An 18,478-nucleotide genomic window follows, 5' to 3' on the forward strand; every position below is an offset into this window, starting at 1 on the left:
GCAATCACAATCACATGACAAATTTTGTATGGGAAAACTCATGGATCTATGATTTACGCATGCGAAGCCGCGGGTATTATACTACTTATTTATAGATAATTATTTGATATGGACCTCCGCAAACTAGGTAATGCCTGATTCAATAAATTTAGGTGTTATTTTGAAGCTTTAGATGTATTATCACGCGGCACCCTTGTGCGCGGGCGCTGCGCCGGAGTGAGGCAATCGACGCGACCTCCGGCGGCTTCGGCGATCAATTAAGCTTGTAAGCCACTGATAGCGGTGGCGGAGCGGCGCAGCGCGGGAGCGGTACTGGTTGTAATATTCGAGCTAACATGAAAGAGGCCGCATAGCCGCTTGGGAAATAAGCTTGGTGCGGTATTCTATGCGGACTCTTGTATATTAGCTCGAATATTACAACCGGTACCGCCTCCGCGCCGCGCTACACCGCTCCGCCTCCGCTGTCAGTGGGTCTCCTCCTCAATATTATTATTAGTTGTACAGTTAAACCTGTAACTAATACCAAAATGTTAGTTAGTTACAAAAAGGTCGCGTCCCAAACTAAATAGTGAGGGGCCTACTGGCTTGGACCTTTATATTTCTATGATATGAGAGATATGAGATTGATTTTTTGGAGTCTTTTTGTATTTTTTATTTCAACTCCAAATTTGTTACTTTTACGGGTATCCCGTGAAACCAGGGGTTATAGCACGCAGCACGGAACGCTGAGGACCTGGGTTCGATTCCCAGTGCTGGTCTCTTTTTCTGGTTTTTCTGTGCATCCATGTCTCAGTTTGTATTTACGATTAGGAGCTTATGAGCTTTGCCATATTCAAGTAATTCTAAAAATGTCTGGCGCGATGGTCATTTGTTTTGTTGTGGCCCGCGTCAGAAATGCTTACAATAACTCTAAGAATAAATATAATGATGTTCATAGCTCTATAAAAAAATTAAAAGTTGTGTATGGGAGCCAGCCAGTAGGATCTCTACTAACAACCCGACCCATCGTATCGTCTAAAAATTCAGTACCACTACGATGAGTTTACAGTGACCGTACTCGATAGCGACGGCGTAAATTATTTGTATGGAGAATTGTACAGCGCCTCTAGTGTGGCGTTTTCACAAAACATTCGTTAACTATTCGAAGACTTAAATCGAGCGTTCGATCGTCGATACGTAGCCGCCACATGTCCACGGCGCGGCTTCTTCGTTACGTTTACGCGGCCGAAATAGTTTACGTAGCAAACCTACACTCACAAAAGTTGTTGAGCAAACTTTCCGCTAGAGGCGCTGTCCGTGTTTCCATACAAATTGAGATTATAACGCGAATGCGATCGAGACGTATTTTGTGAACGGGAAAATACACTAAGAATACAGCGCCTCTACAAATAATTTACGCCGTCGCTATCGAGTACGGTCACTGTAAACTCATGGTAGTGGTACAGAGACATTATTTTGAACGTTAACTTGTGCCACACGGCGGCCGGCGGCCACGCACGACGTATACAATACGCGTTCTTGAATCCACATAGGCACGACGACGTCTGTACACGCGTCAATGTGTGTGTAAGATACACAGGGCTGACTATCGCAAGTACTACCAACTGTAGGTATGGCTCAGATATGTGCAAATAAATGTAATCGTTAATCTTACCTATTTATTTAAACCTACTTAGAATGTGTCTGTCTGTGTATTTAAGCATTATTATTTTCAATTACAATAGACATACGACTACAAACTTAAACGAAATATTCGGTAGTCAGTTATTTCATGTATTAAAATTAACAATTCCAGAAATCATTATTTATTTAAAAAAGGAAGTAGGTAGGGCACCGTTACCATTTCGCAAAATTATTGCTCCCGAACTTAGTGCCGTGCGGCCGACATACATCGCGTCGCGCACCCGACTGCTTTCCTGCGGTTTTCCTGCAATCTGCGCTTGAGGGGTGGGGTAACTCGAACCGGTGCGGGGCGGAGCGTGGCCATTCTGTACGTTAGTACTATTATAATATTCTGTGCTTGTGTGTAACAAAACCAGTGTGATAGAGGTGGGTAAATCCGGATCTGAAGATTCAAATAGTCAGATCCTCAAGCGGATCCGAATCCCTTAATGACTCCTTTCAAATCTTATTGACTCCGGAGTTACTAACTCCGACTGGATCGAGCGGCTCGCCTCGCTCGTGATCGCCGTCACGCTCACTCACACTGACTCGCTCCGTCCGCCTGCTTTCGCTCTCGCTCGGCTCGGATCGGATCGGCAGGGCTACTACGAAACTCGAAGTTCGTATCGTACCGTCCCTCTCGCTCTCGTATTAAATAGTATAAGTGTCAGAGGGACCGCACGGCACGAACTTCGATTTTGGAGTTCGTAGTAGCCCTGCGGATCGGATCTTGGACTTGGATCTTATTATCTATGTTTGGTTGGTCGGTTCGGTTCGGTTCGGTTCGTAGTAGCCCTGCGGATCGGATCTTGGACTTGGATCTTATTATCTATGTTTGGTTGGTCGATTCGGTTCGGTACTCGGACTTGGACTAACGAACGAATCTTTCTCTCTCTCACGAATCTGTACTTCAGTTCAGTCAGCGAGTGGGGCACCGCAGTACCGTACCGACACCGACCGACCGAACCGAGCCGGGGCGGATCGGCCATAGATAAATTAATAATCGCTCGAAAGAACCGGAGTCAATAAAGGAGTCGGATTCAATACGCGGATTCGGTACCGACACCGGAGCTGGATCTAGTGAGTCAGATCACTTCGCGGAGTTGAGATTACCCATGTCTACAGTGTGCTACAAGCTTAAGGCGCCGCTCTACCACTTAATCAGTCGGGTCACGAGTGGATGTTTCTTGTTCTAAACAGGCAGTCGGGTTTTGGAGGTCAACCGTGGTGACTCGCGATTCGATGGACTAATTGGTGCGGTGGTTTATATTATGTTGGTCTGGGATGGTGTGCAATTTAAATTAATAGGTAGGTACTCGTACTCAGGACAGGAGCGGATGGCGACGTCTCACGAAGGCCCTTTGTACCACTGGGGTTCCATAGGACGACAACACACACACACTCGTACTCTTACATACATCGTATCTTTTTTTAGGGTTCCGGAGCCAAAATGGTAAAAACGGAACCCTTAATTATAGTTTCGCATTGTCTGTCTGTCTGTCTGTCCGTCCGCGGCTTTGCTCAGAGACTATCAATGCTAGAAAGCTGTAATTTTGCACGAATATGTATGTAAACTATGCCGACAAAATGGTACAATAAAAATTGAAAAAAATTTTTTTTTAGTGTATAGACGTAAAGTAGGGGGATTTTTTTTTCTCATCCAAACTTGTAGTGTGGGGTATCGTTGGATAGGTCTCTTAAAACCATTCGGGGGTTGCTATAACGGTTTTTCGATTCAGTGATTTGTTTGCAAAATATTCAACTTTAAAGTGCAAATTTTCGTTAAAATCGAGCGTCCCCCCCTCTAAAATCTAAACCGGTGGGTGGAAAAATTTGAAAAAATTCATAATGGTAGTAAGTATATCAAACTTTCAAGGAAAACTATAACGGCTAAGTTTGCTTGAGAATTATTAGTATTTTAAGAGTATATAGCAGCCTAAGCTATAAAATATACCTAAATTTGGATGATTCCGTATAAAATACGAAATCCTTAGAAAGATATTACCTACTTATTTTTTTCGTAATTGCTACGGAACCCTATTTTGGGAATGTCCGACACGCTCTTGGCTGGTTTATTTATTCTTATATAATATAGGCTTGCGGTTGGCCACAATCATGCCTGATGGAAAGCGAGGATGAGGCCTACGATGGAGCACGCTTGCCTAGTAAATGCTCATTCACCCTGGACTTGAAAGCGGCCAAATTGTAGTGTTCAGGAAACACAGTCGCAGGCCGTGAATTCCACTCCTTTGCTGTGCGGTTAAATAAATATCATGGGACACTTGACACCAATTGACCTAGTCCCAAACTAAGCAAAGCTTGTACTATGGATACTAGGCAACGGATAAACATACTTATATAGATAAATACATACTTAAATACATATTAAACATCCAAGACCCGAGAACAAACATTTGTGTTATTCACACAAATATCTGCCCCGGCTGGGATTCGAACCCAGGACCTCAAGCTTCGTAGTCAGGTTCCCTAACCGCTTAGCCATCCGGTCTTCAAATCCGGTTGATGAAGGAAGACCGAATTAAATCTAAAGGAACGAACGGATCTTAATGTATACTTGTTATTGTCGTTGTACAGGTGCGGAAACTGAATCACGTACCGGGGTAGAACTTTTTCATCATCATCATCATCTCAGACGTAGACTGTTGGACATAGGACTCCCCCATAGACCTCCAGTTGCTTCGGTTGGAAGCGGCCTGCATCCACCGTGAACCCGCGGCTTTAACCTGGTCATCCGTCCATCTCGTGGTGGCCGTCCTATGATGCGCTTAGAGTTTTCAGCCCCAACGGCCATCCGTTCTCTCTCCGTGCTCTATGGCCTGCCATTGCCACTTCAACGAGCTAATTCGTTTGGCTATGTCGGTGACCCTTGTTCTTCTACGTATCTCAGTTCTGATTCGATCCCGTAGAGAAACCCCAAGCATTTTTTGCAGGTGGTAGGCCCTGATTGCTACCACCATCTTGCTCGCTAATCCTGCCGTGAAGCAGCAGTGCTAGCACTGTTGTGTTTCGGCGTGGAGAGCAAGACAGCCGGCGAAATTACTGGCACTTGAGGTATCCCATCTTAGGGCTCTAGGTTGGCAACGCATCTGCAATCCCCCTGGTGTTGCAGGTGTCTATGGGCGGTGGTGATCTTTTACCATCAGGAAACCCACTTGCTCGATTGCCATCCATTTGAATAATAAAAAAAAGCATAGCTCTCGCCATAGCTCACTGAGCAACTCTAAGCCTATTTATAAGGCCTATAGTGAATCTGTAGTAAACCATTTCACCACCTTCAAAATTAAACTGACTTTTTTTCATTCACTCCAATTTCTTTTATTTGTACCACTTCCACGACTGCTACTAAATGAGATTAAGAAATCAGCTTCCAAGACCAAGATCAATCCTGCAAGAAGCCATCTTGTCGCTGCTGCTCGACGCGGCGACTTGACGCTACTTTTTTGAGTCGCGGGAAATTCAAAATCACCTTCAAATGGGGTCACGTGACCAGATTTATCGCTGCAAACGAGCGACGAGCGACTGCATGTGGAGGCACCTTATACCGTACAGTCACCAGCACTAATATCGGATACGACTCTATTTCTAGGGCCGAAAGGACGTGCCAGATATTTTTGCACGCTCCGCTGTGGCTGATATTAATGCTGGTGACTGTACCTTTGGCCTGCTGCTTGACTCCAGTGGAAAATAGTTCTTTATCTTATCGAAAACCCCCTTCTAATGTATCGACTTCCACTTCCTTAGTGAGGCGACCGGATAGTAAACCAACCGGAAGTTAACCAACTTTGTTTGTAAGTATGTACTCGTAGATTGTAGAGGGAACTCTGGAACTACTGGCAAAATCTGAAATAGAAATAGACTACTTTTTATCCCGGGAAGTCAAAAATTCCCACAGAATGTAACGCTGTCAAAAGTGCAGGCAACGCTTAGTAATTTACATTTAGGTCACGTTCGACGTAGAGACGCCATATTTTAAACCAATAAACTTTTTTAACTATGCTAATACCTAACCTATGGCAACTAAGTAGGCACGGAATGGCTGATAGCTCATTGTTTTACGGTTCAATCGATATTATCTTCGACAGTTACCGGTTCGTCATACACTAGTTCACAAGGTATTGACCTATTTACCTACGCATGTATTATGTATGAGAATAAAATAAGCTATTTACGAAACTGCAGAATAGTAAGAGTAGTAATTATCAATCACCGCATAGAATTCGTTTACGCTATCCCGCGGGAACTATGAAATTTTCCGGGATAAAAACTATCCTATGGTTAAACTGATCGAGTGTTGCCATTATTTCCGGTTGCGAACTTCCTTCCGCTGGCGTTCGTGTCGTCATAGTGTGTTGTGTTTTTATATGTTTTAGTTTTTAAATGGGTCCCACTGAAAAACAGCGTTGCGGCTTGCCGTAACAGTATGCTGAGTGGGGTCCACTTTATACTATTCGATGTTATTATGTGTATCGAATATGTGTAAATAAATTTTTCTCTCTCTCTCTCTCTCTCTCTCTCTATGTCCTTGCCCGGGTATATGTATACCGAATTTCATCTAAATCGGTTCAGCGGTTTAGACGTGATTGAGTAACAAACATCTTCACAAACTTTCACATTTATAATATTAGTAGGATTAGTAGTTTAGGATATATACAAGGTGTTAATTAAATAACTGAAAACCAGAAAGTAGTTTGCTCAGAATCGAGAATAGAATCGATTACACTATGTTTTAAATTAGGTGTGTTTGTGTTTTTAAATCCCTTTTTTTGCGCCCAGTCTAAAAGTTACGACTGCAACAGGCGCCAATTAAATGTTTTAGCAGGTTGCATACTATTTTCGACGACCAGATGGCCTAGTGGTTAGAGAACCTGACTACGAAGCTTAAGGTCCCGGGTTCGATTCCCGTGTCGGGGAAGATATTTTTATAAAAAATACGAATGTTTGTTCTCGGGTCTTGGGTGTTTACTATGTATTTAAGTATGTATCTATATCTATATAATTATATTTATCCGTTGCTTAGTACCCATAACACAAGCTTTGCTAAGCTTACTTTGGGACTAGGTCAATTGGTGTGAATTGTCCCGTGATATTTATATTTATTTATTTATTTTGATAATTTAATACTGGCCGGTTTCCTGTCACTGAGTGATTTTCTTCTTAAAAACGTCAAAGCGCTACTGAGAAATGTGACAAATACAAATTTTGAGTGTAGAGTCAGAAATGAAGTAGAATTACTGACTTAGCAAAACACACGAATATCTTTTAAAATAATGAAGGTATTCAAAAAGAAATGTAATCAAGTAACTTAAAATTAAAAAATATTTTTTGTGTCCGAGGTTTTCAGTTATTTAATGACTGAAGAAAAGTTAAATTTATTTCAAATAACATGGATTTGCACAATATAATTCAAACTAAAACTAAGTTTATTATTATTTAATTTAATTTAATCTATATTTAATAATAAATAAACGAATTAAACATACTTAAATTTATTTAAAAACAATGTTAACTAACCTTGTACAATTATGAGTTTACATACATAAAAAGAACTAACCTAAGATAGCTTAACTAACTGTAACAAAGAAAATTATAAAAAGAATACCCCGTCTAAAAGATCTGCCTGTGGCAGGGTTCCCATGACGCTGGCTGCATTACCCCTTTGGATCGCAAGTGAGATCCGCTGAGATAAGTACGCGCCAGCTCTTGGGTCCCCAGAAGCGTCGACCAACCGGGACGACAGGGCCTTTATTTAATTAACAGTGTATATTATGGTAGGATAATCTCATGATTGCCAAGGTTTTTCCATAATTAGCGTTACGAGATGTGAAACCTTATGTTCATTGTAATAACCGGTACTTGCACGGTCGCTTATCATCTTGAGGAAAACAGGCAAGGTCATCTTTTGTGGTTATTATGTGACTAATCGGCACTGTAATGCCGTGGTTAGTGGTGACACCTATGGCCTCACAAGCAGAGGATCGTGGGTTCAAGCCTACGGCTCAAACCAGCAAGTTTCAAGTTTTCGTAATCTACGTAGGTACGGATATATGTTTATGGATATTGTTTAAATTTTGTTATGCGCAAAACTTGTCCTGACAATAACGAACCCAACAATAACCTAACCAACAAAAAGTTGGAAAACCCCCGACTTTGTCACTTCAAAGTTCAATATCTCAAAAACGGCTTAACCGGTTTTGATAAAACATGTCTAAGAACCATCGCTAGAAAACCTGCTTTCAAATAAAAAACGCATTCAAATCCGTCCACCCGTTTAAGAGCTACGGTGCCACAGACACACACACACACACACACACACATAGCGGTCAAATTTATCACACCCCTCGTCGCGGGTTAAAAACCGGTACACAGAAAGAAAATTAAAAGAAAGAAAGAAAAATGATTTATTAACGGTCCCAACAGTACCACCACCAAACACAAAAACAATAATATATTACTATACAAGCAAAATCACAATAAATTGTATAAATTGTATGTAATTGTAAAATTACAATGTAAACAATGTCAATAAAATACATATAACGTTTTAAACTTTCGTGATTTTCACTCTACCTAGTAGAGTAGTCTTCTCGTGACCACGGCCACTGTAATGTGGTCGAAACGTCGAGCTAAATATTACTCGTGTGTGTTAGCGTGATAAGTCCCGCAAGTTTGTGGTATTTTGGTAAATTCACTGATTCCAAACATGTATTAAGTTCAGTAAATTCTTCTGTCGTTTGAGCTATGTTTCAAAATTTTCAACCGTCGTTACTGTGTGACAAAGCAAGTCAAGGTTACACGTGCTCCCCGCTCTGACCGCATAAACTTGTTTGCTGGAAATAAAAGAAATTCATGAGCTAATCGTGGTTATTATATAACCTACCAACTCAGTAGGGGTATTATTAAGTCACTGTACTTGGTTTGGATAGGTATTTAACTAAATGTAAACAAACTACAGCTGCCAGATTTGGTTTGGTACAGTCACCAGCACCAATTCTGACACAACAAGCGTGCATAAATATCTGATACGACTCTATTTCTAGGGCCGGAAGGACGCGTCAGATATTTTTGCACGCTCCGCTGTGGCAGATATTAATGCTAGTCACTGTACATTCAAGGTTTTTTTTATAAGTACATTTTACTAACTATCATTGTAATACAAACTAGACTAGTGTATTTCAATACAGAAATGTAAATTTTTAGATAGTTTAATGGGGGAATTTCAATATAACAAAAAATACATAATAAGTAAGGTAAGAAAAAATAAATTATAAACATGCAGAATTTATACGCACATGTGAACGTGTGTGTGCGTGTGTGTGTGTGTGTGTGTGTGTGTGTCTGTGTGTTCAGTATCAGTTTCCCGTCCAAATTTCTATGGTTCAATTTATATAAGGAGTGCTGACCAGGCTTTCTGTTTCGTTATACGACAGTGTTATCAACCACTCGTTCACCACGCATTTAGCTTTACAAACATCTGGTACTATGGTGTACGGTTGTGTTGCTCTGAAGATGAGCTCTGGTTGAGTTCGAAACGGGTCAGTGTATTGTGGTGGTGGTTATAGATGGGTTTGTGTGATTTGTGGATGTTCTTACAGTGTGGAGGTGGAGGAACTACACGCACGCATATCTTGCATAAACATTATCATATCATAAGGTCGCGGGTGAGCAAAGAAATTCTTTTAGTTCATTCAATATTTAAGACACCAATTGAAGTTGTTTTGTTACACTTAGTTAAATACCTATCCAAGCCAAGCCGCAGCTTCGCCTGCTCGAGAATTACCTTCAAAAGAAACTTTTAATATCTTACAATACAATACAATACAATTACTCTTAATTGTACACCAGAAATAGTAAGCGATACAGAGTTTACAGAGAAAATTAATTAATTAGAGTATAGCTTGAAAAAGTTTAGTTTATTAAATGGTCTGTATGAAATTATGTCATTATTTTGTAATTAAGTGCATAAGTATCAAATTTGACTATTTTTTGTCAAATAAATATAAAAGCAAATGTCGAAAACAAGTAGGTACTAATACGGAACCCTAAAATAGAAATTACACAGAAAAATTAAAAATAACAATTTCAAATGAAATTAATTCTCCAATAGGGTCTTTGATAATTTTTGGTGTTAAGTATACTATACTACTATATTGTGAACTTTTACCTTGTTGCGCTTGCCACACGCGCAAGAAGCTGTATGTATGACAGCATACGAGTATATTATATACCTACAGCACATACCTACATGAAAAGCGTTTGATTTACACTTCATTTCTGAACCAAAACAATTAGGTACTTTGTTCACCCGCGACCTTATGATACCTACGTTTGTGCAACAAATGTGTGTTCATGCAGTTCCTCCACCTTCACACTGTAAGAACACACACAAATCACACAAACCCATCTATCAATCAACACCACCACACTACACTGACGCGTTTCAAACGTGTATTTTTCACACAGATATCTGCCTCAACCGTGGGTTCTTTAACCACTGAGCTATACAGTCATCAGACTGTTTGAAGTTCTGAACCAATCGAGAATATAAGGGACCATGGAATTAACCAATTTCTTCCATTTGTTTCAGTTTCATACAATGCCAACGGGAACCACGACGCACGGAAACTTCATATAAACGCGAACGAACGAACGACCATAAAAAGACTTATAAACTATTAATAAAATGTGTTCATATAGAAAAATACATAATTAAATTGTTGAACGCGCTACGTTCGAGCGAGACGGCGAGCTCCCGCTCAAAATAGACGGGCGAAAATAGAAGAAAAAATGGCCTCAGTTGTAGACGGGACTGCGGCGGGGAGCGCCGCCTCGTGGTGGCAGGCATCATGGAAAACGATGGCTGACTTGGCAGAGGCAGTCGACGACCTGATATGCAGCTTCGATTATATGGACACAGCCATGGACAACCTAGTCATGCTTATATTCATCTGGCTCCTCTTCTCTATCGTGCTCCTCGGGATCGCCAAATGGGCTTACACTCGCTTCGCGAAAAAGCCAGTGGAAGCGGAAAAGAAGCCCGTGGAGGAACCGAAGAAATCAACTGCCAATGAGATAGTCAACAGTGCTGATACGGTGTTAGTTACTACTGCTAAAGTCAAGAGTTCGTCCTTTAATTCTTTTAAGCCTTCGAAACCTAGTGGTTTTGTACCAGCAACGCCTCCGAATAAGCGTCGGCTGGGACGTATGTCTCCTGGGCCTGAACAGCTGCATAAGAAACATCAGAGTATCGTCGTACCAAATTGCACTGGACCGGACCCGCCGAGCGTCCAGTGGGTGAACGAATTATTGACGTGGTTATATAATGATCTTGTTATTGTGAACGAATTAGTGCAGCAATGGATTGTGTCCATGAACGAGTTCTCCAAGAAGTCCGTGGAGGAGGTAAGGGATTTAATTTTGCTTGTTTTTGGTTGACGTGAGGCTAGTCGCAATTTTACATGGATTATTGAGACAAATAATAAACAAAATAGCGAGCACTGGCGTGTATTTTCATTGTAAAATTGTGACTGAGATTTTGTCAAATAAAATAGTTTAGAGGTAATTTTGACTGCAACTTGATAGATGTAGATTTCAATCCAACAAACAACAATTTGCGATTTGGTCTCTTTAGTAACAACACAGGAGTGAATACTATCGAGCCAATTGAATCTCTTAATTCCATTGACAGGTAGAACAACAACCATGCATGACAGTTATTAAGAAATGGTCCCGTGGATTTTTACGATTCAAGTGAGGTGACAGGAGCGTGAGGTTTTTAAGTATGGCTTTCAAAGTCTGTTATTACGGGCGTGAAAACAAAGTTTAGATTAAAATCATATTTAATACACCTTAAAACCGTACCATATAAATATCGAGCATGCCACAGTGTTGCATAGTCCCCGTTTTGTTCGGAAAAAAGGGAGGACAAAGGTTTCCGAAAGACAAAACTGTCTCAAAACACAGACATTCATTGCCCCGGAACGCATATTTGCCATAATTAATTTCAGATATTGCAAAATATTCACAAAATTATTCTAATTATAAATAAACCCGCGTAGCTCACCGAAAAACTATGAGATTTGACATTTCGGAGACCTCACGCTACACTAGCGCCTCTAGTGGCGAATTCATACGCGATAGCCCTCATTGGTTTGATACGGTTTCGTACCTAAATGTCCTTTCAATACTTATCTAAGCTCACTAGGTGCAAGAATTATTGAAATATACCTAATGCCATCCACGAAGACGCGTGATTTTGGCAAAATTAGGTATTAATGACATTGTAATAAGAACCACGGCACGCGTCATCGTGAATGACTCTACCTAGAGATGTTAGCAGTCAGTAACCATGACAACCTTTTAAGAATACAAAATATCTCTTCATATCGGCTTTTGGCGAAATTGTTATTATTAAAACATTAATACGTACTTTCAACTGATTTTAAGCGAAACTAAATAAGTAATCTCCGAAACTCGGGTGTTTTAAAAGAAGTTAAAATAAGAATAAACGACGAACGGAAAGTTCACGATATTTCCTGTAGCGTTAACATCTCAAAACAAATTCAAGGAAAACGAAGCTTTACTACATTGTAATATAGACTTTATTTGCATCGCAGATAATTAACTTGGCTGGTATATTAATAGGTCAATAAAAATCTAGATCAAGAACAGACATTATGTATTTACGGTGAACTTATGTAAAGCGGGTCATTTGCGTAATATATGTGTATAGTTAATCGGTTTTACTCAATGAATTGATCCTATTAATCTTATATGCGAAAGTTTTTGAGTGTAAGGAGGGAACATGGGACTTTATTCAAGGTTCGATTCTACTCAATGAACTGAGCTACTTTTGTTTTGTCACATTTTCAAAACACTTAAATTTAGGTCATATTTAATAGGCAAGGACCATGTGACACACTGAGCCGTGGTGGCCGAGTGGGCTGAGCAGTGGTGGCCGAGTGGTTTGCCGTATGGCCTGTCAAGCAGAGGATCGTGGGTTCAAACCCCGGCTCGCACCTCTGAGTTTTTTGAAATTCATGTGCGGAATTACATTTGAAATTTACCACGAGCTTTACGGTGAAGGAAAACGTCGTGAGGAAACCTGCACAACAAACCTGCGAAGCAATTCAACGGTGTGTGTGAAGCTCCCAATCCGCACTGGGCCCCGCGTGGGAACTACTGCCCAAGCCCTCTCATTCCGAGAGGAGGCCTTTGCCCTGCAGTGGGACGTATAAAGGCTGGGATGATGATGATGATGAAGGACCATGTATCAGTATTTAATAGGTATACTATACTTACAAGTGCGTTCAAATCGTCCCGCCATCTTCTCTGTCTACCTCGCCGTCGATAGCCATTCTCCGGGTGCCCACCAAGTGACTGTGTGAGCCCACCTCTGTGGGTGCATGCGACTGACGTGTCCAGCCCAGTCCCATTTCAGCTTAGCTGTCTCTTTCCCAACGTCGGCTATACGTGTTTTTGAGCGTTTGGGATTGGCCTGACAGTGCGCCAGATCGGGAGGTGTGGAGATCAAGAGGCTCTCCTCGCCTCTGCGTTTGCCCAGCCGTGGGATAATATTCCAGGCTAGTTAAATAAAATAGGCCAAGTGCTCGTCGTACTCGTGCACGCAGGGTTCCGTACCATTATCTATACAACATTAGACATTAGCTAAAAAACGACACGTTTGTTGTAGGGGAGCCCCCCCTATAAATATTTTTATCTACATGCATATCATAATTCCCTATTATATGTTCAGAACGACTATCAAATGGCCTTTATTAAGAAAGCTTGTATCTGCGGGAGCATCTTAATGTTCACATTAAAGTACAGTGCATCTTAATGTTTACATTAAAGTATCGGTAATACTTTTTTTAACAATTGTAACGTAATACGTACATAATTTTTACTTTATTTACATATAACATAAACACATCTGTCACATACTCAACAACACAGATTAAAACACAAAACACACTTACACACCTATAACACTAATCGTTACGTTCTGGCTACAACTGTCAATTTATCAATGCGCTGCTATCATGCTAATATTTTGTAAACACGCCCGAATGCTCACGTTCATTCGGGAACGAATGAGTGATAGGAACTGCTCCGGCGCCGGCAAATATTTAGCCGCCGCGCGCCGCGCGAGACTGAGGAACTTCATCGAGGCGATCGCACGGCACCTTTGCTCCGTCTCTAATACGGCCTACCTATTGCACGTAACCGCGAGTTAGTGTCGTCTCTACGCGTTCTTCGAACTATTATAATTTCGATTCGAATTTGTAAATATTCGTGTGTGTTTATTTAGCCCCAACTCGGGTAAGTGGTGCATTATTGTCCTTTAGTAGCTAAACGTAGAAGTTTCATTATAAGTAATTATAATGCTTGGGAAATTGTAGTTTCGCAATTAATTATCATCCCAGCCATTTTTATTAAGTCGTTGCATCACGCTTGTCCTAACGCTTATTAGAAATAGGCGAATGATAATTGCAACTATTGCAAGTCATTTCCGTTCCACCCACGCATTTGTATAAAAAAAAAATATAAATCCTTCATCACCTTTCATCTCATTTTCATTCCGCTTTAAATGTAACTCCGCTTCTGATTGTGGAACAACCACGGCAGCACGGCTACATAAGTACTTTTCATGTCGCTGTTGCCGCGGTCGTTCACCCGATTCACTGGATCGTGTGTAACGCTTTATTGATGGCGCGTTCCAGGGTCCAGGGTAAATGTAACGTAATACGTACATAATTTTTATTTATCATACCTAACCTAAACACATCTGTCACATACTCAACAACACAGATTAAACCACAAAAACACTTACACACCCTATAACACTAATCGTTACGTTCTGGCTACAACTGTCAATTTATCAATGCGCTGCTATCATGCTAATATTTTGTAAACACGCCCGAACGCTCACGTTCATTCGGGAACGAATGAGTGATAGGAACTGCTCCGGCGCCCCAAATAATTTAGCCGCCGCGCGCGCGCGAGACTGAGGAACTTCATCGAGGCGATCGCACGGCACCTTTGCTCCGGTCTCTAATACGGCTACCTATTGCACGTAACCGCGAGTTAGTGTCGTCTCTACGCGTTCTTCGAACTATTATAATTTCGATTCGAAATTTGTAAATATTCGTGTGTGTTTATTTAGCCCAACTCGGGTCCAAGGTACGGGTTGACCGTACCTCGTCACCATCATCATCATCATCGTCTTCGCCTGCCTCGCGCGTCGCAGCGTCGGACCGTCATCGGGTGCCTTACCCGACCCTGCGGAACAACGCGCTACTACATCTCGGCTCCAGTGCAGGACAGTACTTGCTAGACAGAGGAATAGGAATTGGGTTAACGCTGTTTTGTGTACTCGGTTCGAACTACCACCACTTTTGTCTACCGCTGAATTGGCCTCAGGCCTAATAATTCCTTTATTGCGCAGTTCTGCTTTTACTTTTCTCCCGTAGAGGCAGACCCGCTAAAACTGCGACACAATGCATATCTGTACATATTGTAGAAACTTATGACATGCATGTAGATAATAATTATTATTATAAATAAAACTTTAGTTTTTTATTATCTGTTTTATTTAAGCTTTGGTAGGTACTTCAAACTAGTTATCAGTAACACTAACTTAAAAATACAGGCCATATCTGAACATATTATAGAAAACTTATGATATGCATGTAGATAAAGTTATGTATGCGGCTATACATAATTAGGCATTAAAACACTCGTGTGATCTTATTATGAAACTCGCCACTATCGTACTTTAATGCCTCTCATTATGCACCAGCCACATAAATAACTAATTTTATTCTGTTTTTAACCCCCGACGAAAACAGAGGTGTTATAAGTTTGACCGCTATGTGTGTCTGTGGCATCGTAGCCCTTTAACGAGTGGACCGATTTGGATGCGGGTTTTTTCAATTGAAAGCAGGTTTTCTAGAGATGGTTCTTAGACATGTTTTATCAAAATCGGTTCAGCCGTTTTTGAGATATTGAACTTTTTAGTATTTGTTGTTATAGCGGCCACAGTAATACAATAATCTGCGAAAATTTCAAGTGTCTAACAATTACGACTGAAGAGATAGAGCCCACGACAGACGGACGGACAGACAGACAGACAGCGGAGTCTCAGTAATAGGGTTCCGTTGGCAACCTTTGGGTACGGAACGGAACGGTTGGGATCGGATTCGTGAGTTTCTTTGGTAAAACGAATACACGGTGTAATATTCCTGTGGCGGTTGCCATATGGCGCGTGCCGCGTGGCTGCCCAACCAGCGGTCGCTGTTCCGGCGCGGGCGCACTGTTCCGCTGGCTAACCAACGGCGCTGACTCTGCGCCCAAAATGTCCGAGAAACGATTGTTGTCGCGACGCTAAAAAAGGGCTTTACTAGCGACCTTAGGCCGTATTGTCTGAACTTGCAAGAAAAATCGTGCAAGTTGCATTACATTGCGGCTCGAGACCATTACGCAAACTGGTTGGCTTTACGTCCTCGCAATGTAATGCAACTTGCACGATTTTTAACCCCACGCAAAAAGAGGGGTATACTGTGTCTGTCTGTGGCACCGTAGTTCTTAAACAGGTGGACGGATTTGAATGCGGTTTTTTTTATTTGAAAGCAGCGATAGTTCTTAGACATGTTTCATTCACATTTGGAGTTGAAATAAAAAAATACAAAAGACTCCAAAAACCAATAACTTATAAAGTAGGTTTGTTCAGGATTGCCGTACAATGTAAACGTTTTATGTTTATTATTATCAAACACCGTCAATGCCATTTGGTGGTAAACAGAGATAGTAAATAACAGCCACGGTGTGCAAAAGGACGTTATGTGCAGTTAAATGTAGTTTCTAATCAAATTATCACATGAATACGCTTACAGCTATAGCCAGATTAATCTAATATACAAGGTGTTAATTAAATAACTGAAAACCAGAAAGTAGTTTGCTCAGAATCGAGAGTAGAATCGATTACACTATGTTTTAAATTAGGTTGTGTTTGTGTTTTTAAACCGGTTTTAGGCCGGTTTGCTGTCACTGTGTGATTTTCTTCTAAAAACGTCAAAGCGCAACTGACAAATACAAATCATGAGTGTAGAGTCAAAGTCAAAGTCAAAGTCAAAATATCTTTATTCAATTTAGGCTATAACAAGCACTTATGAATGTCAAAAAAAATCTACCACCGGTTCGGAAAAATCTCTGCTGAGAAGAATCCGGCAAGAAACTCAACGAGGTGTATATTTTTTTAAACAGATACATATTTTAAATAGATGTAGAGTTACAAATGAAGTAGAATTACTGACTTAGCAAAACACACGAATATCTTTTAAAATAATGAAGATATTCAAAAATAAATGCAATCAACTAACTTACAATGATAAAATATTTTTGGGGTGTCTGAGGTTTGCAGTTATTTAATTAACAATTTAACAACTTGTATAAAATTCTCGGCTCACAATGTTTGTGACCAAACTCCTTCGAAACGGCTTGACCGATTTTTAGGGTTCCGGAGCTAAAATGGCAAAAACGGAACCCTTATAGTTTCGCCATGTCTGTCTGTCTGTCTGTCCGTCGGCGGCTTTGCTCAGGGACTATGTAAACTATACCGACAAAATGGTACAATAAAAAAATAAAATAATTTTTTTTTTGGGGTAGCTCCCATAGACGTGAAGTGGGGTGATTTTTTTTACTCATCCAGCCCTATAGTGGGGGATATTGTTGGACAGGTCTTTTAAAACCATTAGGGGATTGCTAAGACCATTTTCGATTCAGTGATTTGTTTGCGAAATATTCAACTTTAAAGTGCAAATTTTCATTAAAATCGAGTGTCCCCCCCCTCTCAAATCTAAATCGGTGGGTGGAAAAATTTGAAAAAATTCAGGATGGTAGTAAGTAGGTACATGTATCAAACTTACAAAGAAAACTATAACGGTTAAGTTTGCTTGAGAATTATTAGTAGTTTATGAGTAAATAGCAGCCTAAGGTATAAAATATACCTAAACTTTGAAGATTTCGTATAAAATACGAAATCCTTAGAAAAATATTACTTAATTTTTTCGTAACGGTAGGTTAGTTGGTAGTCGAGTCGAGATGCACTCTGCTTCTCTCGACTTATTTATCTAATCTTCGAGATATGCGTTTTCACACCACATTGTGACATGCGCACTAATGCATACTGATAACGAAATACCTAGAAACCTGTACAGTACGATAGGTATTTTATTCGAGCAAAGAATACATAATAGTGTTTTATACGGCAGCTGTATAAGAAGAGTCAAAAAAGGCAAGTAGCGTGTAACCAAAGCCACGAGCGCTAACCGAACAAATAAACATACATAGAGGTACATACACAAACACATAGTACTTACATACAATACAATACAATACAATACAATACAATACAATACAATAACTCTTTATTGCACACCAATACAGTAAACAGTACAGAGAACACAAGTATATATAGAGATTTTCTAAGGTAAGCAATAGGCGGCCTATTACATACCATCAAAAAATATAACTACTAGCTTTTGCCCGCGACTTCGTCCGCGTGGAATAGTAACTTTGGAAAGTATTTAATTTATTTAGGATACCTATTCTGCCAATAATAGCACAAAGAAACTTCTACGGTTTTACTAAAAAATCACCTATTTTAATACATTGCTTTATACCTAAACTTATTTTTTTTGTTCTTCCATTCTTTGGTAAAACATAAGTATTCTACCCTGCCAACACAAAAGGACTAATTCTTCATAGTGAGCTCTTGACATCTTACGTCCTGTATTGT

The 18,478-nt window shown here is 40.4% G+C and overlaps 1 protein-coding gene across 7 annotated transcripts in view; it reads left to right on the forward strand.

Annotated features, from left to right (window-relative positions):
* LOC141444300 (uncharacterized) overlaps positions 1-18,478 on the forward strand; it is a 90,142-nt gene that overhangs the window by 28,475 nt on the left and 43,189 nt on the right. For all 7 annotated transcript variants that reach the window (XR_012453159.1, XR_012453158.1, XM_074109821.1 and 4 more), the window contains exon 2: positions 10,268-11,082. Coding sequence is in view for 5 of the 7 variants with exons in the window: in XM_074109821.1 (XP_073965922.1) it covers positions 10,468-11,082 (615 nt within the window). In the remaining 2 variants the exon portion in view is untranslated. The remainder of the gene's footprint in view (positions 1-10,267; positions 11,083-18,478) is intronic.

The sequence above is a fragment of the Choristoneura fumiferana genome, chromosome 29 (genome assembly GCF_025370935.1).
Source record: "Choristoneura fumiferana chromosome 29, NRCan_CFum_1, whole genome shotgun sequence".
NCBI classification, from domain to species: Eukaryota; Metazoa; Arthropoda; class Insecta; order Lepidoptera; family Tortricidae; genus Choristoneura; species Choristoneura fumiferana.